At 43.6% G+C, this 24,820-nt stretch overlaps 2 protein-coding genes across 2 annotated transcripts in view; one reads left to right on the top strand and one right to left on the bottom strand.

Annotated features, from left to right (window-relative positions):
- The window catches only part of fbn2b (fibrillin 2b), a 68,433-nt gene extending 63,759 nt beyond the window's left edge, over window positions 1-4,674 (top strand). The window contains exons 60-65 of the mRNA XM_074635286.1: window positions 144-260; window positions 368-496; window positions 702-821; window positions 1,008-1,242; window positions 1,367-1,538; window positions 1,704-4,674. Coding sequence (XP_074491387.1) covers window positions 144-260; window positions 368-496; window positions 702-821; window positions 1,008-1,242; window positions 1,367-1,538; window positions 1,704-2,081 — 1,151 coding nt within the window. The 3' untranslated portion in view covers window positions 2,082-4,674. The remainder of the gene's footprint in view (window positions 1-143; window positions 261-367; window positions 497-701; window positions 822-1,007; window positions 1,243-1,366; window positions 1,539-1,703) is intronic.
- Window positions 4,675-7,206: 2,532 nt separating this feature from the next.
- Window positions 7,207-22,988, bottom strand: LOC141767717 (cortexin-1-like). Its single transcript, XM_074635285.1, has 2 exons — window positions 22,833-22,988; window positions 7,207-10,066 (listed from the first exon to the last, which is right to left on the bottom strand). The coding sequence occupies exon 2, from the start codon at window positions 8,919-8,921 to the stop codon at window positions 8,541-8,543; it is 381 nt and encodes a 126-aa protein (XP_074491386.1). The 5' UTR covers window positions 8,922-10,066; window positions 22,833-22,988; the 3' UTR covers window positions 7,207-8,540.
- Window positions 22,989-24,820: the final 1,832 nt, after the last annotated feature.

The following is a 24,820-nucleotide window of genomic DNA, read 5'->3' as shown; positions in this document are numbered from 1 at the left end:
TGTGTTTATTTCATAATTTTTGATAATTAACCATATTAGTAGTATTGTTACAGTGTGGGTGCTCTCATGTTATTTTTATGAACAAGCTTTAAAGGCTTTGAGGCTTCATCCCTCTTTCCCGTGCTTTCTTCTCTCCCTCTAAGATCTGGATGAATGTTCGTCCAAGCAGCATAACTGCCAGTTCCTCTGTGTCAACACTATCGGAGGCTTCACCTGCAAGTGTCCTCCCGGCTTCACACAGCACCAGACTGCCTGCATCGGTGAGTACAGACAGGAGGACATCAGTGTTACCCTGCACCTCACAAAAACGTTTTGTCTTAAGGAATCTTTGTCTAAATGCATCTTTAATTGTCTCTACTCTTTGCAGACAACAATGAGTGTTCGGGTCAGAGCAGTGCATGTGGTTCCCGGGCCTCTTGCGTCAACACGCCTGGTAGCTTCAACTGTGAATGCACTAAAGGTTTCTCCTTGGACAACACGGGCCAGGAGTGTGAGGGTGAGTAGACACAGAAACCTTTACATTTAGTTAAATATAGTGTAGAGAGGAAGGTCTCTCACACAGGGTCCTTTTCAATTCCAAAATTATCAGAACATGGATGGGAAAATAGATGGGGTTCGTATGCGTTTTTGAAGGTGGCAGAAAATAGTGGTTGCCCTAAAACCAATTTGCAATCAAAACTCTTTATTTTCATTTCCTTCAGATGTGGATGAGTGTGGCAGTAACCACCGCTGTCAGCACGGCTGTCAGAACATGATGGGAGGTTTCCGCTGCGGCTGTCCTCAGGGCTACGTGCAGCACTACCAGTGGAACCAGTGCGTGGGTGAGTTACACTGACAGTAAGGAACAACCGAGGCACCAGTACACAGTAGTACAGAGGACCTGGTGAATTCACTCAGCTTGAAGTCTTTTAAGACTTAATATAAGACTGAATTAAAATTAGAATAAAGAAAAGTCACTGTATCATCTCCTAACACACTTTCTGTACTTTTTCCTCTTTCCTCCGCAGATGAGAACGAGTGTCAGGGAGCAACAGTGTGTGGCTCGGCCTCCTGCTACAACACACTGGGCAGCTTCAAGTGTGTGTGTCCCTCTGGCTTTGACTTTGAGCAGGGCGCTGGTGGCTGCCAAGATGTGAATGAATGTAGCGGGGGGAACAGCAACCCCTGCATCTACGGCTGCTCCAACACCGACGGAGGCTACCTGTGTGGCTGTCCTGGAGGTTTCTACAGAGCCGGACAGGGGTGAGGGAACACTAATTAAAAAGATTCATATATACAACTTGTATTTCTCAAGTGAAAAGTGATGTCACTACAATTTCCTTCCCTCTTACTCAACATACTAAACTGTCTTGTTGTTTCCATCCAGTCACTGTATGACAGGCTCAGGTTTCCCCGGCCAGTTTTTGGAGGGTGAGGATGATGAGGACAGTCTGTCTCCTGAGGCCTGCTATGAGTGTAAGATCAACGGAGCAGGAGCAGGAGGAGGAGCAAAGAACGCACGACACAGACGCCATGCTGATGCAAATGAGCTCAACAAGGTACGTGCGTTGACAAACTGCTTCGCTGTCTCATTGAGTCAGTTTTTGAGAATTCAAAATCAGTGTGTTCTGATGCAAGAAAATGAGTCTGTCTATATCTGAGTGTGTGAAGTTTCTGCTACCTCGTGTTTCATCTCATTTCTTCTGTCTTTCTCCTCACTACAGGAACCAGCAGTGAGTATGGCCAGCATAGACACCCAGTCCTCCATCCCCATGAACATTTCTCTGTCCTCGCTGCTCAACAAGGAGCCTCTTCTAGAGCTTCTGCCCGCCCTGCAGCCCCTGGAGCACCACATACGCTACGTCATCACCCACGGCAACGCTAATGAACACTTCCGCCTGCTGGAACGACGCGACGGAAAGAGCGTTCTCCGGTTCGGCAAGAGGCCACCACCAGCGGGATCCTACCGGTTGGAGATCGCCAGCCTGCGGCTGTTTGGGCCCCGAAGACTACACCAGCTGGAGGAGCAGCACGACAGTGACTACCTACAAGGAGAAATAGGAGACGCCCTGCGCATCAAGCTCCTCATCCACCTGCACTGAGCTCAGAGTGTGCTCACAATCCTGTCCTGGACTGATTCCTTTTAACCTCCCCTTTTATCCAATAACTCCTCCCCTGCAGGACCATCCCCACCAACAGGGGTAATCAAGGGCTATGAAAGACTGAGTCAATCAGCCCAACTCTACCACCACTTTGTTACTGTTTATGTTATTATATGTTCATGTTTTGTGTTGGTTTTATTACCCTGACTACAATTCCTCTTGCGCCCCTCCACTTGTACCCGACCCAGCACTCATTCTCCACTGAGAGAGCCAGTGGAGGAGATGGCAGAGAGGTGCTCCAGTGCTTGGACCATAGCCCCCTAGTAAAGACAAAATAGCAGACAGGTGGTTCACAAGTCCATGAAGCACTTTTGCAGAAATAGCAAAACATGAAATTACACAGAAATGAAGTGCTGAGAGTGGCCAAAACTGTCTGTGTGTGGTAGTGTTTGAATCACATGCAGGAAATCGTTTTGTTTAGTGTTATAAAGAAGTGATATTACGGCTAAATATGAGGGGTTGGGTGCCGTGATGGTGGTCCAAGGACTTTTTCACCTCTCTGTGATCTTGGTAAAAAAATCACAACACTGGGGAACAAGGTTTGTCACGTCTGCCCCTCTCAGTATTGTAGTGTGTCATTTAATGTATTTGTGCTGTTTGAAAAATGTTAACACGAAGGACTGCAACATTTACACGGCATTTCAGGTTCTTTAGTCCATTGCGGTCTGTTTTTTAAAGCTGGATGACATTTAATTTTCAGACGAGAAAGCAGTAAACTGTTTTCTACTCTGATGTTAACTGACTTTTGTCCTGCCTGCGGCGGCGGCAAGCAGGGATTAGCGTGTTTGCGTGCGTGTGCTGTCATGTTTGGTTACCTCAGTACTTCTCGCCGAGTATACGGACACATCCATGCTGTGATGCTGACTTTAAAACAAAAGAGGGTGCTAGTGTCGCTCAGCATCCATCATGAGCAGGGAATACACCAGCTAGTAGCTCGTAGACTTAAAAGAAGATAGATCAGGTCACGTTTGTATTTATCCTTGTAGGGATTAAGACTTCAAGTGCACTGATTCTGGACCTGAGAGCCAGTCCAAAGTATTTTCCCCTTGTCGGCTGCTAGAGGATTGTAGCTTCTCTTGGGTTTTTGCATTTTTCAAACAAACTCCTAAACATAAATGCAACAGGAGAATAGAGCTGGTGCTGACAACCGGTGTTGGGAGGCAGAACTTGACTATAAGCTGACTTTATCTGACTTCTTTGACTTTACCGTGAGCTTGATGTCTGAGGTCTGAGCCTCGTTTACAACACAAAGAGACACACAGTTGACTACAGTCTCAAAGGTACATAACATGTTAACCTAAGCTGTAACTAAAAGGTAGTGCTTTACAGTGTAAGGGCACGCACAGGTGAACACCAAACCTCACAACAAGAAAAAAAGCAAAATATCCGTCAGGTCATCTTACATTTCTCATGATTTTTTTTCTCTCAAAGAGAAAAACGGTGCTAGATAAAACCATCTCTTACGCTGTACAAAGAAAGTGCAGTCTTGAATCTGGATTGCAAAAATGACTTCTTTTTTTTTTTGCTAGGATTTATTGTTGTTGTGTGTGTCTGTCTTTTGTATTGTCTCAGTGCTGAAAAAACAATATTATCAAACTTGCTTCTTGAAAATTAAATTGTATATTTTTAAGTGAAATGTAGATGTTTTTTTTTAATGTCAAGGCTGCCAAAACAAATACTCACAGTAAACCCAAGATTGAAGGCCTTTAAGTGCTGTTGACTTTGTTTTGTTGAGGAACATAAGAAGCAAAATCAACAAAAAGCAAATGCAGCGTTGTATTTGTTTGTATTGTTTGAAACCACTGTCACCAGTCAAATCAGCCATCAGCAAAACAAAATCAAAACACGTCAAAGATAATTAACATTCCCATCATCTATTATCTCATACAAGCTTACACTGTCTGTGCAATGCCATAAGGATCGATGACCATCTCCAGCTAGGATCTATGGTGCTAAATGATAATCTTTTTCTCTTAACGGTCAAGGTTGCTGCACTGTCCCACAGCCTAGGCAATGTTTATAATACATAACCATGTTTCTAACCTGGGAACCTTTGTATACTTTGTATCTGTATTGTTTGTAATTTTTCTTTTATTTGCCACTATGTTTAAAAAAGGCAGTGTGTTGCGTGTGCTTACTGTATCTCAGCTTCAGTGTCAAACTTGAAACAATACTGTCATCATCATCATCTGCTTGCATTGACAATTGTGTTTTATACTTTAGAAAATAAGGAGCCTGTTTCAGTTCAAAGGTTCACCATAAGCCTGACACTTGTTGATGCCATAGTCCAGCTTAAAGCTGAAATGACAATCATCCAGTCACACCACAAGTACAAGCTGAAGATCGATAAATCAATCAGCCATCAAGGAACAACTTTTAATATCCTGAATGATCATCATATTTGTGCAAAGACAAAAACCAAAGATTTATACCACCAAATGGCAGTCTGTAAAATTAGAGTGATTCACATAATATTGTAAACTTTTGTCCAGTGACATTAACGGCAATAAAGTATTGTGGGTTATATTTTTAAGTCTTGTGTCCCGAGTTATTCTTTTCTGTTAGTGTCAGGGTAACAGGGAGTGGGACGCTTTTGAGAACCGGTCCACTATGACCATGACGGCAGTGGAACCCTCTGATGGGGGAAACCCTGTAATAAAGTAAATAAATAGCGGGTGTCAGCATTTTAGTTTCATGGACTGCAGTAGGCCTGTGGGGTGGAACTGGGGATGCTTGGTGGGGATTACGAGGTTTGGTGCTTGGACTTTGGGTGGAGTTGGTCCAGATGTTATGTTCTAGGTTTCTGTGTGTTGAGCTCTGAAGCTTGGGTGTTACTAGTGGACGGGTCCACCGTGTCAGACATTGGCTGACTCATTCGGTCAGGGTAACAGGGAGTGGGACGCAATTGCGGACCAGGGGAATTTTAAAGTTAGCCCCAGAAGGGTAACCACAAAAATCGCAAGGGTTTGAAGGGGAGAGGGGAAGCACCAAACGAAAATGAGCCTAAAAAAGAAAGGCTCCATACCCTCACTAAGATATTTAGATTACTGAGCTGTGGCTGACGAGAGGATAAACTCTCAGCAATGCCGGGTCAACACTGAGAAGCCAGGCCACACAGACCTACCCCACTCTAACAGACTACGCTCACAACAGTGAGTAAATCATGCAGATAGGTTCACGTGGTAACTTCTACCGATATACACACCTCTACACAGCTAGAACAAGCAACAGAGTGAAGCTCACACAATTAGGCTCCACAGCTGCTCCTCCTCAGAGATAATGAACCCAACCAGCCTGATGAGTGGCAAGTGTCCCTCACATTTAGGCTTGTGTAAATGTCCATGGCTAACAAAAGTGACCGAAAGTAGTAATCATTTTTATTTAATTTCCAACATGAACAATGTGGACCTTGCACAGTCCAGTTATCAGTGGAAATTATAGGAAGAAGAAGAAGGAAATATTTTTATTTTTATTTTCAACTGACAAAAAGGTGCAGTTATTGAGTGCCGGGAGGAGATTATTTAGACTCGGCACATGTTCTGACATGGATTCACCAGAGGAAGACATGGATACATTTTTCCGTCAGGGTTACCCTGTTTCACCCCGATTCAGCAGCTAAGGTGTGGAATTCAATGGAGAACTCAGCTACACTGGTGGAGCCCTGACACCATCCAATAAGATGTTTAGCCGCTTCCTGACCGCTTATCTCGTGGTCAAAAACTCTCCTCATTTCGCCCACAAACAGAGCAGCATCAGAACAGACAGGGGTCTGCTTCTCCCACAATGCCGTAGCCCATAAAAGAGCCTGATCTGAGAGAAGGGATATTATGTAAAATACCCGTGCTCGTTCTGTGCTAAACATAGAGGGTTGTAACTCAAACACCACACTACATTGGATAATAAACCCTTTACATTTCCCTGGATGCCCGTCATAGCGGGCAGATGTCGGTATTTTTGTATCATGGACTGCAGTAGGCCTGTGGGGTGGAACTGGGGGTGCTTGGTGGTGGCTACAAGGTTTGGTGCTTGGACTTCAGGTGGAGTTGGTCCAGATTTCTGTTCTGGGTTTCTGTGTGTTGAGCTCTGAAGGTTGGGGGTTATTGGTGGACGGGTCCACCGTGTCTGACATTGGCGGACTCATTCTGTCAGGGTAACGAGGGAGTGGGACGCAATTGTGGATGAGGGGAGTTTTAAAGTTAGCAAGCGATTGAAGGGGACGGGAAACAAAAACGAGCCTAAAAAGAAAGTCTCCCTACCCTCACTAAGATATTTAGATTAGTGGACTGTGGCTGACGAGAGGATAAAGTCTCTGGTAAACAGAGTGAAGTCGACCAAAGAAAAAGACACTGGCAGCAATGCCGTGTCAAAACTGAGAAGGCAGACCACACAGACCTATACCCAACTCTAACGGACTAAGCTCGCAGAGCAAACTAGAAACAGTGAGCAGATCGTGCGGATAGGTTCCCGTGGTAACTTCTGCCGATACACACACCTCTACACAGCTAGACCAAGCAACAGAGTGAAGCTCTCACTACCTCTCACAGTGAGACAGTGAGCCAGCATCTGATCACTGGAAACCATGGTTAGATATGGCTTCACACACCTTATCCTCATCAGGGACAATTAGGCTCCACAGCTGCTCCTCCTCAGAGATAATGAACCCAACCAGCCTGGTGAGTGGCAAGTGTCCCTCACATTTAGGCTTGTGTGTAAATGTCCATGGCTAACAAAAATGACACAAAGTGACACACAAGTACTAATCACTTTTATTTAATTTCCACCATGAACAATGTGGACCTTCCACACAGTCCAGCTATCAGTGGAAATTATAGGAAGAAGAAGAAAATCCTTTTTTTATTTTCACTGATTCAACCCAGTGTATCAAAAACAAAGCAGATATTCAGAAAATGTTTAATTACAAAACACAAGAAAAGCAAAGCTACCTGCTTTGCCTCCTTCTAAGACGTGGCTGCGTGACTATCTAAAAAATCCACAGTCTAAAGATTGATACAGTAAGAGGAAGAGGACAGAAAGATAGCAAAAAGGAGACTCCCAAACTTGAGTCAGGAATACAAAAATAAAGCTTTCTCTTGCCTAAAGGTTGCCGTTTGCTTCATCACCAAACGTGGCAGGCGGACTAAAGCAAAGGACACAACCAGTGAACATAAACTCTATTTGCAGTAATAAGATTATAGGTTCAATATGGCTTCTCAGTTATAGACACAGTAACACACAAAACATACACAGAGAGAATGTTATGGAGACAAACGACCTGCTTAAAAAGCATCTGAAACTGCAGTGCTGCTCCAGGATCAATGTCCCAAAAAAAAGTGAGGATTTGTGCTCCTTGATCAGCACTTAACACATGGATGCTTTACAATGGACATTGGTTCATTAAAGGGGCATCTGCTTAAGTGTAAACTCCTACATTTAAAGAGGACATATCATGAAAAACTCACTTTTTCAGTGCTTGTGCACACACATTTAGCTATTTGGAGTGCCTATCAACCCACAAATTGTGAAATAAGACAACCCAGTCAGTTGTTTTGTGGGCTGCCTAGATCAGATAACATGTGATTCAACAAGCCATTCAGATTTGGCTCCCCTTCTTATGTCACATGCAGGCTCATTAGAATATACCGCCCACCATCTGAGTATCTCCACCGAGGGCTTGAGAACTACCTTTGCAAAGATGCGATAATTTTTCTCGCAAGCCAATCAGAGCAGACTGGGCATTTTTCGAGAGGGGGGCTTAAAGAGAAAGGTCGCTAAAACGGAGCATTTCATACAGAGAGTGAATACAGGTTTATTCAGTATGAGAAAAATAATGTGTCTTTTGAACATTAAATCATATAAACATGTTGTAGGAGAAACCCAAAATACAATTATGAACCTGAAAATGAGCATGATATGTCCCCTTTAAGTTCTGCATGGCGCGTGTTCTCATCAAATATGTAGCTTTGAGGCTATGAACTATGTCATGAGTGAAGGTGATCTTCCCATAATCATGTGTTTTAATACTGGCAAGCTCTGGAGTTTGGAAAACCTAGCCCTAAGGTGATGTTGTAGCATGTTCGACGGGTACAGTAGGTCAGGTTAAGGCAGCCGTGCAGCTCATTATTTCTGTCCTTTATGGTCCAACATCTGTGTGGCTCGCAGGGATTCCAGTGGTCTGTGTGCCTGTTGTTGAACCAGAATTACGTAGCGTCTTGCAGCCTCATATTTACACCAACACACAGGCTGCAATACAGTGATATGAACCAGGCATACACCAACATTAGGCACACCCTGCTGTAAGAGTACATCCACAATATTATGCATTATCCATTTCCACATCTAAATAGCTCTTAAAGATTCTGTCTATGTGCAATGAAATACAACCCCTTTTTACACATCGCCCTACACCAGTGCATAATCAAACTGGCCCCTCTCCAGCCCCTCCTTGTGGTCAGTCCAGGACGATGAAGGCATGCGGCTGTAGGGGTCCAGCAGGATCCTGAAGCACCTGACCAGCAGGAAGATCAGGAAGAGCATGAGGAGGCCTACGAAGGCAAAGGCGGTGCGCTGCTCACTGTCCACGCCAACGAAGGCCAGAGGGGGGCTGCTGCTGCCACCGCCAGGACTGCCAGGGAGGGAGGCGCTGGCCGGTGAAAGCAGCAACTCGTAGTCAAGTGTGGACACATCGTTCATCCTCCAAGGGGCCCGTAGGCAGGGCTTACACACTGACTGGATGGTTGGTGTACTGGAAGGAGGTGCGGAGAAGGAAGGAAAGACGTTCATGAGTGGTGGCGCAGAAGGAACTGGAGATTGGGAGTTTGATTACGATGCTTTATAAGAAGTTTACAAGTTTTATATTGTATGTGTTCCCTGTCTGTTTGGTGAAGGGCATGTGGCCTAAATAAGAACTTACGTAGCCATAGTCAACAGGTAGTTAAGACTGCAGAGCAATCTTCAAGGTCAAGGTCAGAGAGCGTGGTGTATTTTCTAAGATGTGTGTATTCTGATCACAGCACGACTTGCACACACATCTTTACTGCTGGCCAGTTTATATAGTGAAATCTAGGTCAGTCAAAATGACATGACCCAGAAACGCCTGGCTCTAATCTGCTCTGACAATGTGACAGACACACATGTATACGCACACACTTTTCAATTAGTATGGACTACTTTTTAACATCACACATGTTGAGGAACCGACTTCAATAGTGTAATGAAGCTCTATGGATTCTTTCTTATTTGAGTGAGCGTCAGGCGGAAATGTTCTTAGAGTATTTATCCGAGCCAGTCTGCCTCATCAGCTCTCATTCTCACTCTCGATCAGAGCGGGCAGGACGTGACACTGAGCCTCCTGCTAACGCAAACACACCAACACGTGTCCGATGACAGTCAAGGTCAATGTTCTCTATGGGAGTTAATAGTGTGCAGATGGACTTCTAACACTCTATTGGTTATAGCCTTGTGTCGGGGTGTTGTGTCACTGAACTGAGTACCAGACACAAGACTATTTAAAACATCTGCAGAGGCCAGGTGTGTGTCAGCGTGCGTACATGTGTGTGGCTAATTAGATCAGGAGGTCAGTGGATCAATGGCCCTGAATATAAAACAGTGCATCACCTACACTTTCTCTTTTTTGCCCGGCTCGTTGGAGAGTGATAAGTGGGTCAGAGCTGTCAAGTGTTCAAACACGTCTTCACAAACTGCCTCTTTTGACAAGTCGAGCAGCAACAAGAGGTAGAAAATGAAGGCTCTGAGAAGGTGAGTTTGTTAAATTGTCAGCCATAAATGAAAAGTGGCTTCATCCAGTTTGATCTTCAGTCTATTGAACGCAGATTCTGTTGATGGGGCTCTCCAGCAGACATGAGAGAGGGGCGTTGACAGACGTAGTGTCATCCGATGTTCCTTGTTAGGCCGAGCAGCTTCACCACCTGAAAGAACAAGAGACATCTGGTTAGAAAAGCAAATATGTCACTAATAAAGCTCTAATAAGGACATTAAATTTGCATCAGCTCACAGTCAAATCTCTTAAAACTGCAGGCATTGCATGACTTTTCCATTAGGACTGATTGTTTCTAATACGGACCACAAGGAGAAGATGAAGTAATTCCTTCCTCATTTCATCATATGTTGTGATTATTACCACCCTTTTCTCAATAAGTAACAGTGACAGTGACATTAGCCATCTGTGGGGAGAACACAGCAGCATCCCCCGTAATGACACTCAATTAGTAAGCTGATTATGGTGTCATTACAGCCACATTAGCAGTAATGAATGCACGATTATACACTGATACCACATTACATCACCCTCATTTGTCAGTGCACTGTTACACGGGGCCATTTGTTCACTTGTTGACCCCCTTCATTCGTTCGCTCACATGATGGAGGGAAAAACAAAGTGTTGTGGAGCCTCATTAATAATCTAAAATCACATCTCCCCTGGCGGACCGGGTTTCAAATCATTGAGGAAACGCGATATGCAAACCATTTTTTTTTTTACCTGCTCACCCGTCTGAATAGAGTGGTGACTGGGCTATTTGCTTAGACAAACGTGATGCAGAGAGATATGCATGGTACTGAGTGGGTGGGGGGTGAGATGTTTAAGAGAGACAACGGCGAGATGATGCAGAGGGAGATGGTTGGAAACAGGAGTAGACATCAATTGAAAGTGAATGTAATTTTTAAGTTAATGTATTAAGGAGGAAAAATGGTCAGAGGTGCAGAGATTAGGTTAGATCTGAATTTATAATACATTTGCAGTGAGTTAGTTATTGTATGGAGACAGCGTTATAGGACAGGGAGACATAAAAGACAGACGAGTGACTCAGTGTATTGAGATAAAAAATAGGGATGTAGGAAGGACAGAAAACAAAGGGAGATGAAAAGCAATTTATGGAGATTGACAGAGGGGGTAAAGATGGATGAATAGAGCAGAAGTTCCTCTGATGAATGGGCAGCAGTACAGAGGAGAGGTTTGCTGGCACAAACTGGACTGACTCTCCTCTGCATGACCATGGCAAAATGCTTTTTCATATTCTCTCTCTCTCTTTCTCTCTGTTGCTTCCAGTTCAAAGGTTTCCTATCTGCTACTTCATCAGCCAGTGTCTCCAGGGTGGTTGGTGCACCAGACTCAGGCTGGTAGCAAGATGACACACCTGGGAGGTGGCACTCGCACTGTGAGTCAATGTGCATTTCTATGGGTGTGTGTGTGTTTCAGCTTGTCGCTGCCTCTGACTGATGTGAGTTGCGGAGCCCAAAAATAGGTCAGGGGACCTTGAAACTGTTTTCAAGGACATTGCTGTGGCTGACACATCTGCAGCTCCAGATCAGAAAGGATTTCCAAATGTTATCAACTGCTGTGAGGATTTTATATTGATATTTTGAAACCACACTTATAGCTTATACAAAATGTTTGGCTTACCAGGGAAAATGTTGTTCAGTAGTTACTCTTCACACTATTCGTTTAGTTTTTTTGTATTCTACTCTTTTAACCTCTCAGTGCATTAGTGTTAAATACAAGCAGCCATACAAAATCTTTGCTTAAAGGTCTAGTGTGTAGGATCTGCCGGTATCTAGCGGTGAGGTGAGGAGATTGCAAGCAACTGAATCTTCTCCCGTGTGCCAAGCATGTTGAAAAGCTACGGTGGCCGACGCGAATACACAAATGGCTCTCTCTAGAGTCAGTTGTTGTAAGAGTAGCGTAGGTCATTTGGAGCAGAGCCAGTGCGTAAAGTGTGTGTGTATGTGGGAAGTGAGTGGTGAAGCAAGAGATAGAGAGTGGCGGCGACGGGAGCAAGTAACGTTATCAACTCCGGCCCAAGCAGGAAAAGTTAACAGAGTTTGGTTTTATCCGGTCTGGGCTACTGTTGAAAAATTGGCGGTGCAACATGGCGGACTTTGTGGAGAGGACCCGCTCCCTATGTAGATATAAACTGCTCATTCTAAGGTAAAGAAAATAAATTATTGTTATTTTCAGGTCATTATACACTAAAGAAAACATACTTATTAATAATATATTCTATTTCTGCCAATAGATCCCCTTAATTGTTACACACTGGTCCTTTAAAGACCCTAAACCACCGTACTTCATGAACAAATAAGAATGATCAGCCATATTGAACAGGTGCAATAAAACTAATAGGAAGGTCAGAGAAATGTCAATCAAACACAGTCTGTAGGACACAGCCATCAGAGGAGGTGTAATCAGGCAAATAAAATGTGCAGAGCCTTTAAAATTGGCAAAGTTATGATTTGGATCATAGGGTATATGATCAAAGAAATATGTTACCAAGACAAAGAATCCAATTAAAAAAATTATACTGACTGCTTTTGATTAGAGCTGCAATGATTAGTCGACTAATCGATTAGTCAACTATGACAACTATTTTGATTAATCGTTAAAGTAATTTTTCATGCAAATATGGGAGAAAAGGCTGTGTTCAACCTCTCAATGGTCATTTCCTGTTTTTCTCTCTCTCTTTGGACTGACAAAACAAGACATTTAAAGACATCACCTTGGACTTTGAGAAACTGGAATGGACATTTTTCACTATTTTCTGACATTTCATAGACCAAATGATTAATCTAGAAAATAATTGGTAGATTAATCAATAATGGAAAATAATCGTTAGTAGCAACCCTACTTTTGTGCCCCAGGAAGTATATCTTGCAGTAATCTGTACTCAAAAAGCATTGAGGTTCAATATGCAACCCTAACCCAGAACAGATGGTCACTGCACAGGAAAAACTCTACTGTAAGATGTAAACACAGGATGATGCAGACAGACCAGTCGCATCCAGCCGTGAGACTCTCGACTACCCACTCATACACACACACACACAGAGAAGCATTAAACACACACTCTTGAAATACAAGTGGGCGAAAAAGAACATTGCTGACGAAACCCCCACACACACTGAGATAATTTCCATTTTGAATGTGGGCGGAGCGGCTAAAAGGTCCACACATAACCTCCTCATCTGATCCTATCCGCCCTGTAATTATTTAGTGGCAGCGTTTCTCCATTATCTCTCTCTAACTCATCACTGAGAGGGAGAGAGAGAGAAGATGATAAATGGACTTAAAGATGCGAGAGAAAGCATTTATTCCCTTTGAAATAGTGAAATTTATCATTTTATGCAATAACAGGTACACCATTACTTCTACACATTGATTTATTTAGGCAATGAACTGAAACATATACAAAATCGATTCTATTAAAAGGAAGTTAAAATGGCGAACATATTGGATTTCCTGCTTTTGCAACAAGCGGTTATAGAGTCAGTGGTCAGATGGTTCAGTCATGGGCTACCAAGGTGTGTGAGTGTGTGAATAAGTCTTTGGGAGGTGGAGGGAGGACAGACAGATAGCTCAGCTTATTCTCCTCCTCGTTAAGTCTCGCTCCCACCATCACCGTCCATCAGCCTCACACACGCACACACACACTCATACACACAACAGCACGCATGCACATCCACACCCCATCGTCCATCAGCCTTCGTCTCGCTCGACACGCATTAGTTCTTGCCCACTCCATTTCTCCTCCAGGACACTTCCTCAAAGCACCGACGAGACCCCTGAGATGAAGGGAAGCGAGGCGGACACTCGTCAGTCTCCATCGAAAAGCCCTTAAATGGACACCTCTGTCACCCACACACACACAAGTGCACCAGAGGGAACTCATTCATATTCAAAAACACACCGCAGTATGGCCACACATTTAAAAGTTGCCATACTTAAGCTCACTTACGTACATATACTATATAGAAAGACAGAGATTCACTCAAAACACATTGTACACACACACACACACACACACACACACACACACACACATAAAGGGCAGCACCTGTCCTCACCTCCTCACAGAGCCATTCATCCAGCTAACGTTGACAGAACTCATCAGGGTAAATGAAATGAAGAGAGCTGAAAATAATTTAGTTACCTCTCAGGTGACAAGGGTGTCACCTTTTCACTCCTCTATCCACCTCCCACTATCTCTCTCTCACACACACACACGCACACACATACAGTTTGTGTATGTTTGAGTGCTTCACACTCTTTCATCTACAAGTTTATCTAGAACATTTTAAGTGTTTATTAATGTGCAATACTTGTGAACAATTCTAACTTCTCATATGAAGACATATTTGGTAGCGAGAGGTAAATGCTTGAATGCTGAATTTTGAAGTAAAGTTGATGTATTTAGGCTCGTAGAAGTTGAAATTCATCAGACATATTCAAGTGCTGATCATATTTGACATCTTGAGCTGCATTTGGGTAAAAAGGACAAATCTGTGGAGCCACGTTAATGAAATTATGTGGGATGGAAGTTTTTCTTACTGTTGCAGTCCCAAGTTAAGATTTTGAGGAAGAAATAGACATGAATACAAATATCAGTGTCTTGTCTCACTACTTGTTTCCCTCTTTTTAGACGTCGCTCTCTCTCTCTCTGTCTCTCGTACATCCACACAGATACCCACAGACACACCAATGTCACATTAAAGCAGAGATGAGCATGATCTTTTCAACGGGGAACCCACAGACCACCACTGTTCCCCCCCTTCAAACACACAGATAGCCAACGAACCAAGCCTCCCTCCACAGTGTTCAGTGCAGAGACAGCCTAGATTTGTCATTATTTATAGCCCGAGTAAAGCCACTCTCTAAAAGTAATTAGACTTTAGAAACAAAGAGAAAGAGAGAGAGACAGTAAATGTTCTCAGTCTCAGCCACAGCCTGCTGGGAATTGAATTAACCCTTTCCAATTTGCTGCTTATAAAGATAAAGTGGACCTGAAGAAGAGACAACGTGGAGCTGCATAAGATCCACCAGCTCAGTGTCGGTATCACCCTTCACATCTCAAAAAAATTTATGCTGTTCACAAAACAAACTGCACATATTATCAAATGGCCACAGTGAGAATTTATTGATACCATCCATCATTAAGCTTCATTGATATGTTCGCTTCTATTTTTGCTGTGATCTGTGGGTGTTTGTCCGGGTTCATTCGTCACCTCAGGGAGCTGATGCCTGCTGTGTGTCTGAGGCTAACGAGGACGATGGGGACAGGGTCACCTTGAGCGGTGCACAACCACAAACGCTCTATAGACACCGACCTTATCTAACTTTAACATGTGTAGCTTAACCTCAGTTGCTCAGCTATTTCTTAATACATCCTCTAAAGGAAGGCATTCACACACACACACACATTTGAACTCAAATTCACAGACCAAAACACGCCCGTCTTACAGATATTTTTAGCACCTGAGAGAGACAAAGTGTTCGTGGAGTCGTTTCTCTTTACACTTGGCTAGCAGCTCGGCTCACGACCAGCCAGCTCCCCAGATAGCCGCCGTCAGAATTAGGCTGCCAGACACTCCGAAGCTACAGTAATGGTGATAAAGTTGGGCAATTAAATATTCTGCTGTTCCGACGCAGCCAGCCATCCAGCTCTGGGTACAGACTTGTTTTTGTGCAAAAAGGTGTGAGAGACAGATATAAAGACACATTGAGAGAAAGATAGAAAGAAAGAGAGAGGGCGCACTGTTCTTTCACACATGCAAATGAGAAGGCAGCGCCGTGAGAGTGGAAAGCACTCAAGACTGCTGACCTTTTAAAAAAAGGGTACAGCGACACAACAGAAAGGGCGATACACTTTATATCGATGTATTCTTCAAGGACCTGTCCGTTGTCATAAACACATGTACTTTCTCACTGCTCACTTCTCATCAGTTTGAAGTATGGATCTCACTGCCGGGCGTTTTTAAGTAGAAAAAGTGTCCCACGACAAACTGTTCCCATCAGCTCACAGAGAAACGTAGTGAACCAGGAGGAATGAACAAGGGACGGAGATATAGAGAATGAACAAGGGACGGGGATATAGAGAGAAAGACGAATGCAGTTGTACACAGATGAAGGAGCAAAAGGGAAAAAACAAGCCCTTTTGTGATTCTCAATGCAGCGGAGCAATTCCATCTTCGGAGCTGCCAACAATCTATCATTTTATCGCCAGCCCAGATGAACACGCAGTCTATTTTCTCTATCAGCATATTTAGGGTTTTCAAGGTCACTCCTGCATCAATATTCAAAGTATTCAAGATAGTAGATAAGTCCAGGAAGAGCTTTCTGTTTTACCTAAATAAAATGAGGCCTGATTTGGGTACAGCTGCTGAGCAGAAAGTCTCCCCTGATGGGGTCACCTGCTACACGTTTCTCCCAAAAAGGCCAAGCGGGATCAGATCTCCAGACATCAGGGAGGAGGGGGGGGGGAGCTCCTCTCTATTTAGTCTCCAATTTGGACCGTCCTCTCTAGTTGTTTGTGTCACTCTCCCTGACAGCCTGAATAACCGCTGTGTCTGACTGCCAGCGGGGAACGCTCCGAGGGAGTCAGTTCTGTATCTGTGGAGGAACTGGATGCTGGACGTCCTGCTGCTGATCAAGATTATCAAAACTTGCAAAAAAAAATCATTTTTTTCGAAATTGTTAAGAATACTGGGTGAACTGCGGAATGCAATATATGGACACAGAAAAACCAATTTGCTGGCAGAACACCCACAGAGACTGTACATAAAAAGATGTGCAGTTGAAAACCCCTCCTGTGACTGGTCATACAGTCATAAGTGTCTCTGTATGAGCGTCCAGTCGTGAGTCGTACTTTTGCTCACAGTATTTGCTCCGTACCATCCTGTCCTTCACTACGACTGTCATAACCTGCCCTGCTCCTAGGTTATGTTTTTCCTTTGTTTGATTTGTGTCATTTATCCAGCCAGGTTTAGTGTTTCCTGTTTTGTTTTTGTTACTAACCTCTTCTCTCATTTTAGATCATGGATGTATGAAGAGAACTGGATACACCGTTGGAGGCGGGCTCCCGTTCATTCCTATGAGAGTTGCTCAGTTGCTCACCGGCGATCTTCCGCATTCGTTGGGCCCAATGAAGGAAGGGAAATAACTCTGGATTCAGCAATTAGTGCATTTTACAACTTTTAGGAACTAATGGTTTTAATAAGGGCTATTCAAGTGTTCATACTGGGAAGTTTATTTACCGAAAAAAAAGTATCCCATGAGTTATAGACGTCTCTATCCCAATGTAAGTCTATGAGAAAAAGTATTTTTGGGCCCAATGGCATCACGTGACGGACACGGAAGTTGTAGTTCCACCTTTTAGCCACTACGAATATTTGCTTCAAAGCCTGGCGCTCTTCCTGGGTGCTTGTTTCAGATCACTTCACTTCCTGCCTTTGTGTGTTTTCCCGCCAGTTTTGATTGTCTGCCCCGACCTGATTAGTTTCACCTGTCCCTCGTTAGTCTTTAGAGCTCTGCCCATCTACACACCTGCTCTGAATCAGCCTCGTTAGTTCTTCCCAGCCAATCAGCTCCCAGCCTGTTCTCCTGACCAATCACCTCATTCCCCTCACTTGAGCTCCTCTGCCAATCTCTGCACCTGCACTTCATCAAGGCTATTGAATAGAGGCTGGAAAACCCCCTGAAAAAAAAAAAATTTGATTCCTCAATTAATTTTTTATATCCAAAATACTGAAATAAATACATCATAACCACAGAAATGATTTCTGGGCATCACTTCACAGGCTCAAAAGACCTTTATTTGAGAGCTAAGAATACCGCATCTAGTATTCGCTGGGTCTGCTGCGCCCTGAGCAATAAAGCAGGCATGTCATGAAAAATAATACTGGCAATAAAAATATAATAAAAAAGACTAAATGCACACTCACAGAGCGAACCTATTTGTGAATTTTATTTCACCAAGTCATAACTCTCTAAGCTCTAAATGTGATTTTTTTTTTCTTCCTGTTATGAAGCACCTCGGGGGCTGACTCAAAGGGAGAGAGAGTCCTGAAACACATTTGTCGCTTCCAGCCATCTAACTCACTGATGCTGGCATGCTGACAGGCAGCAAAAGAAACCACCTTTCTCTCCTTCACCTCCATCACCACCACAATCAACTGTGTCATATCTGACCATCATTTCCATCAGCACTCGCCCCCCTTCCGTCTCTTGCTTCCTCTTTTTTAAATTGTCGCCCCACCCTCCTTTTTTTTTTTTAAATCTCTGTCCCAGCAGTCAGTGTGAACAAATGTCAGCCCAATCACATCCACCTACATCCTGCATTCACCTCACAAATCACATGGATGAAATATTCACACAATGATGAGGACAAGCAGGTCAGGAGTGAGTGGATGAGTGTGTGGTGAGTAAGAAAGTGTTAAAAAAGAGAAGGATGTAAAGGATTATTCTGTATTAATTCAGAAAAAAAGGGAGTACAGAAAGAGGGTGTGAGTGAGCATGAGAGACAATCCAACCCTATAATTCACCTTGAAAGACCCCCTGCTGCTGTCACGATGGTTAACAGTGCAACTCAACACCGGGAGAGACCTGGTGCTGAGGTGAGAGGATGTCACATGACAGATGAGGTAAGATAGGACGGTGAATGGGCCAGAAGGGAAGCGGACAGAAAGCAAGAGAAAGGATAGAAGCAGGGAGGAAAGGTGGAGAGCAGAATGGTAATCCCTATGATTCACGTCTGCATTCAGACGGAGCAGAGGTCTGCGGCTACCCGGGGAGCGCAAGGAATCGGGTGGCATCAATCTAGAGGTAAGAGGAAGAGGAAAAAAAATAGAGGGGGAGGTGAGAAAAAAAAAAGAGAGATGAGATTCGGGGAGGGTAGAAGTGGGAGGTGGTGTGTGTGTGCAATATGGAAATGTCAGCACTCTTAAAAGTCAGAAGACAGCACTTTCCTTCCATCAAGCAGCCATTCTGTCAAGTCCACTGGGACAGAGCAGAGCCTGTGCCAGCCAGTCAACCGGCCCACGATGAAGGCCATATATATTACATGCCCTGCCCACACAACACTTGCTCAAAACCAAGGTGGCAGGGGCTTAGAGTCAGCATTAAAAAAAAAGTCTGAAACTTTGTTGTAGACGGTAAAAGGAAATGACCCAAGACGTCAGAACAGACGAGACCCAGGATGTAAAACAATGCTTTTCAGTCAGCGATGCAAAAACGCACACCCACGAATGTGAATATCAGGGCGCGATAAATACGCGCTTTAAATACTCAACAATGGCAAAGTGCTGATTCAAACAGTGAAATAACTTTGCTCAGCAGGGTGCTGCTGACTGCTCTGATCCCCACTGACGGTTGAAGCCACCAGTTGGACTCCTAAGCACGGATTAAACACAGAGGAAAAGTCATCACAAAGACATATCACCTTGCTGGAGTGAAGGTGGTCTGTTCAGCTGATTTGATTTACTGAGCTCACAGTGAGGTGGAGAGAAAGAGAGAAAGCCTCACAGACCAGAAAGGAAAGGCCAAACACATCTATAGCGCAGAAGAAAGGAGAGCTTATCTGCACACTTCATGGTCCATCAGCAGATTTCATTCCAATAAGTAAATTGGTCTCCTAGTATTTCCAGGCGAGTTAATAGACTCGTGCCGGGTGCTGCTCTGAGGTCAAGGGAGCTATCTGGAGCACAGACAATAAATCCTGTCAGTTATCAAAGGGCTATAGATTATGGGGTTGATGAATATTTGATTGCCGAGCTCCACTAGGAAATCAAAACCGCTACATCTTCTGAGGATCGCCTCACTCTTTCTTGTCAAGCTTGAACACCCATGATGACTCCTCTGCGTCTCCTCTGTGCCGAGACACAAGTCATTCTCCGCCTACCTGCTGCTCTAGTGTTCATGTGGGGAGGAGGAGGTGGCTCTTTACAGGAAAGAAAATAGGAGGTTTATGACCCCACGTGCTACGCTGACACATTATATACGGCCAAATTGAATCACGCTCAGTGTGACATTGCTATTATTTCAGGGGTAATATACTGGAAGTGCCACAAAATGTGCAGGTGATTTCTTGTTCTACGCTTCAGCGTGAAAAAGTAATTTAATAACTGAACCGTGCTACAGCGTGGAGTTTAAATTATGGCACTCAGGACGAGACAGCAAAGACACTTTAGTGACTTTACTTCGTCACTCAAACGAGGCCTGAACAATTTAATAAAACTGCCACGTTGGTGAGCAATAGAGAATAAATGAATCTAGTAACAGAGAGAGACACAGCTGCGTGGTGGAGAACCTGATTCACTAATGTGCTCCATGTAATACTGTACATCCTGACAGGAGTGTTAAGAGGGCTTTGTGGGTAAACCCTCCGGGTTTTCTCTTTCCTCCTTCCATCTCTCCTCTCATTACAGGTCATTACATGATGACACTGATGATGAGCTTCCTGCCGATCAGTGTTACCGTAGCGTGCTGTTCATCAGAAGTGGTAAACTGAGAGTGGTCATTAAAGTAAAGTAACCACAGAGTACTGCTTGCTCTCATTCCCATGACTATTTACAGTTTTACCCTTTTGTTTTACTTCCGTGTGTCACGTGTTCATATATCAGCTTGTCCAAACTCTTCATTCAAGCTTTAGATGTTTACAGAGATAGAAATTAAAACCCAAGATCATTCTCTTAACTGGAAATATACTAGATGTTTTTGAAAATGTGGGGATTATTAAAAATGTTGGGAGCTTAGAATAAAGCTCTGTGGGTTTGAACAATGTTACCAGGCCTTTCACGATAACTGCTTTTGTTGGACGATATATTGTCCCAGAAATAATTGGGATAAGCTATATTATTGTAATTTTAAGACCATTTTATGCCACTGATATAATGATAATATAATAGCATAATAATGCTAGTACACCCTTTTAAAGAGCAATGAACTTTTAATTCATGAGAATATTCAGACATTGGATTGTGAAAAAAATATGAAAATATTCAAAATAAATAAAACATGAAAAAAATAAAACCACAAAACAAAAACAATAAATAAAATGGACTCTCTGGCTCTGTTAACAAAAATGTGCAAAGTCTGCGGAATGTCAAGGTCTAATAATGGTCCAGAAAACCCTGCTGTTTATTCTGGCATCATGTTGGCTAAAAATGTTGGTGACATTTATGTAAACAAACACGCATGTAAACACAACGGGCAATATCGAGCTCAGCAAAAATGATTAAGGTCATGTCCATATATCGTACGATAAGTCCATATCGTAAAAATGATTGAAGTCATGTCCATATATCGTACAATAAGTCCATATCGTAAAAGCTATTAAGGTCATGTCCATATATCGTACGATAAGTCCATATCGTAAAAATGATTGAAGTCATGTCCATATATCGTACAATAAGTCCATATCGTAAAAGCTATTAAGGTCATGTCCATATATCGTACGATAAGTCCATATCGTAAAAATGATTGAAGTCATGTCCACATATCGTACGATAACGCAATAACGTCATTTTCAAGACAGGCCTTAATGTTACAATGCACAGCATGTGTTTGTAATGAGTGGCCCCCCAGAGGGCCACTGCTTGGTATGAGGTATTACAGTAAGACACCAATATTTCAGCAAACAGCCTTCATCAGGCTCAAGTCTTTCTTTTTGCAGCGCTGTTTAAATAAATTAAAATGAGAAGGTAGTGTGCAGCTACTTAACCTTATTGAAATGTTGCCTGTGGCATTGCCTCGAGCGTTCCTACTGAGAGAGTTGACCGGCTCTCCACTTGGGGTATGACTTACATTTTAATCTGAAAACTCAAACTGGTCTAAGAACAGCACCAGACCTCTGTACAGATTCTAGATACCAAAAACTCAGATTACTCATTACTGTTAACACGACGTGGTTAATTATTCAGCATTTGTCCCTGTAACATGAGACGCTACGGATGGAGGAAGCCCGGACGGCTGCTGTGCATCCAACGCCTGGCACAGATTTCAGAGTCCTGGTGGTAAATGATAAGGTGAAGGTGGGCCAAAGCCTACACCTCAGTGGCTAGGAACAACCGATAGGAGTCCATCACAGATGAAGTCAACGCAGTGCTTAGAGAGTTTGTTTTTATTTTTTTCCTATCAGCATCAATTACAAACCTGAAATTACATTTTTTACTGTGAGTGACAGTTTTAAATTAAATTGTGTACTGGTAGATGTTAGATGTATATGCATTTGTGCTCTCCTGATGACCTACACACCCTATCTCTGCAGGATAAATTCAATTCACATCTCTTCTCCTGACTGAAAGGGGGAGAAGGAATTCTGTGTAGTTGCCACTCAAGCATTGTCATAGTAATTTCATGGCACATTGGTCCATGATGTGGTAACCTGGTGCTTTCAAATCAATCAAAGTCAGCAGGTTTGGTAAAAGGAGTCCCATAGCTCTATTTCAGGTAGTGATATTCTCCATTTATGACCAGGCAACAAAAAGTATATCATGTTTATTTATAGGCTACAACATTTGCAACAAGTAAATAAATACAGTTGCATATTTTTCCTTGTCTTCTCTTGTCTCTCTCTTGGACTTATTTAGTCTATATGAACTGCTGCTCTTTGGCTCTTATGAGCTAATAGTTGTTTGTCATTAAATTAAAAAAAATGACTGCAAGAGAGGATAACTTCCAAAGTGTGACAGAAATAAAACGACAACGAAGCTTTAAACTTGAAACACACACACACATATCTAACACTAAAAGACATGCAAGTCATTCTCTACAGTGCTTCGCATCGCAATCTCTTATAAATCCATGTCAGATGCGGATTGATCTTGCTTTAATCTTGCTGTTATTTTTTAAAACGCACTCATTATAAGCAGTGTGATTGCAAATAGTAGCTGTAATTTTGCACAAACCTGCTCAGGTGTCCCGTGCGTATTTCTTTCCGTGGTGTCCGAACAGCTGCAGCCTCAAACTTTGTGATGCGCTCCTCTCTTCTCCTCCTCCTCTTCCTCTTCCTCCTCCTGCTCCTGCTGCTGAGCGTCGCTTTGCGAGGAGACTCGCCGGGCAGCAGGCAGAGGCTCTTAAAGCTCCCCACACACCCACCCAGGACGCACAGCCAATCACAAGTGGCCTCAACACAATAATGAATAAATACACGTTGTGATGGGCAACTATATGCAAATACCTGTGGTAAATTGTGCAGGATATTAAACAAATATTTGTCACAGCACAATTAACTTCCCTTAGGACTGCATGTGAATATTGCTTCTGCACAGATTAACTCACTATTGTTCTCCTTGGGGTACCATGATCTGACAATTAAAGGGACTGTTTGTAAGATTCAGAAATGCTTGTTAACAGCGACACCTGTGGCCGTTAAGTCAACGAAAGTCAGAGTCGGCTCGCGCTCGCTCGCTCTAAATAGACATGAACGAGCATCGATTAAAACAGTGAGGCAAGACACGTCAGCTAAAACCACAATATCACTCTATATTTCACCTGCTTGACAGTAATGTTAGCTGACCAGAAAAAAGGTCTCCATGAATCACTGCTGATCCTAGTGTTGGCTTTTCCTGCTTCAGCCTCCCGACCGCGGCCGGAGGGAACAGGGGAGACACCGGAGTTTTGGTCGGAGACAATAACATTTCTCGCTGCTGAGCCCCGTCACTTCACAAGATACTGGAAACCTCTGTTGGTCTGGAGGAGCTGCAGCATTTATTTCTGCACAAACGTCCACTGTACATTCACTAGATATTCTCAGAGCTAAACTAACTCTTCTGCAGTGTGTAGTGTGCGCGCATGCACGTGAAAGTGGAGCGAAAGCGCGAAAACGAGCGCGGTGTGTGAGTGAAGGCAAGCAGGCAGAGGAGCAGAGTACAGCAGAGACTCCGGCCCTGGAGACCAAAGCTACGGTCTCCCCCGCGTCCTCCGACCTCGGCCAACACTGTTTTGCAAGACAGGCTTCACTAGATATAACTTTGTGATTTTGGTGTTTTCATGTAGTTTGTGTTGGAGTCTTGTCTGAACAGCGTAGCCACACGTGAGCGCGCATGGAACACCCACCCAGATTGATTTATACGTGTAAGAAGTTACAAACAGTCCCTTTAATGAGACTTCACACAATTGGCCCTTCCACTTTTCTTTTCTTGTCCTCAAGCATTTTTTTCACACATCACATACTCCTCTGCTGCTTCATTCAAAGTCCCTCCATTAAAGCACCAACCCCAAATAGCGTGGTGCACCTTAAAACTGCTATGTGAACTCACACCTCCGTTTTGAACCACAAAACACCTTGAAAGTCTTGAATCAAAATGTCCCATACTGGTCCAGACCATCTCTTCATACCCTTCCTAAGTTCATTCTTTCCCAACAATATACCTCATCCCTTCTTCCCTCCATTTCACTGCCCAATCCACCCGACATGCTCCGTCCTCTTTCCTGCTCTTCCAGTCCATGTGGGGGAACCAGTGACATCTGTGCAATATGCTGCCATCCCTCTATCCCACTGCCAGGTGCTACTGGTGCCAGTCGCCTCTCCCGTGTCCCCAGTAGAGCGGGTCAGGGCTCGAGTGTCGGGGCAGGTGGGAAACGGGAGAAAGAAATCAGTGGCAGACGGGTTGTACGTGGGGAGAGGCCTTGATTAGATTTATTGCTGTAATTCTTTTGGTCCTCACAGAGTCACCTCTACAGTTATTCTGTAATGGATAAAGGAAGTTTGCCAAACTGCTTCCCGGAACAATTATTTGCCAAGAAATTAGAGCATATTCGATGCTCCTTTTGGAAATATACCTACCAAACCACTGCACCTCTGACTCTAATGTGATTGTGGTTCATCAGCAACTGGCAGAATCTGAAAATGTGTCCAGTTGGAAACGACAGAAGCAAACCAACCCGAGCTGAC

The sequence above is a fragment of the Sebastes fasciatus genome, chromosome 5 (assembly GCF_043250625.1).
Source record: "Sebastes fasciatus isolate fSebFas1 chromosome 5, fSebFas1.pri, whole genome shotgun sequence".
Taxonomy (NCBI): Eukaryota; Metazoa; Chordata; class Actinopteri; order Perciformes; family Sebastidae; genus Sebastes; species Sebastes fasciatus.
Note: the sequence above shows the minus strand (reverse complement) of the source record. Positions and strands in the feature narration are given on the sequence as shown.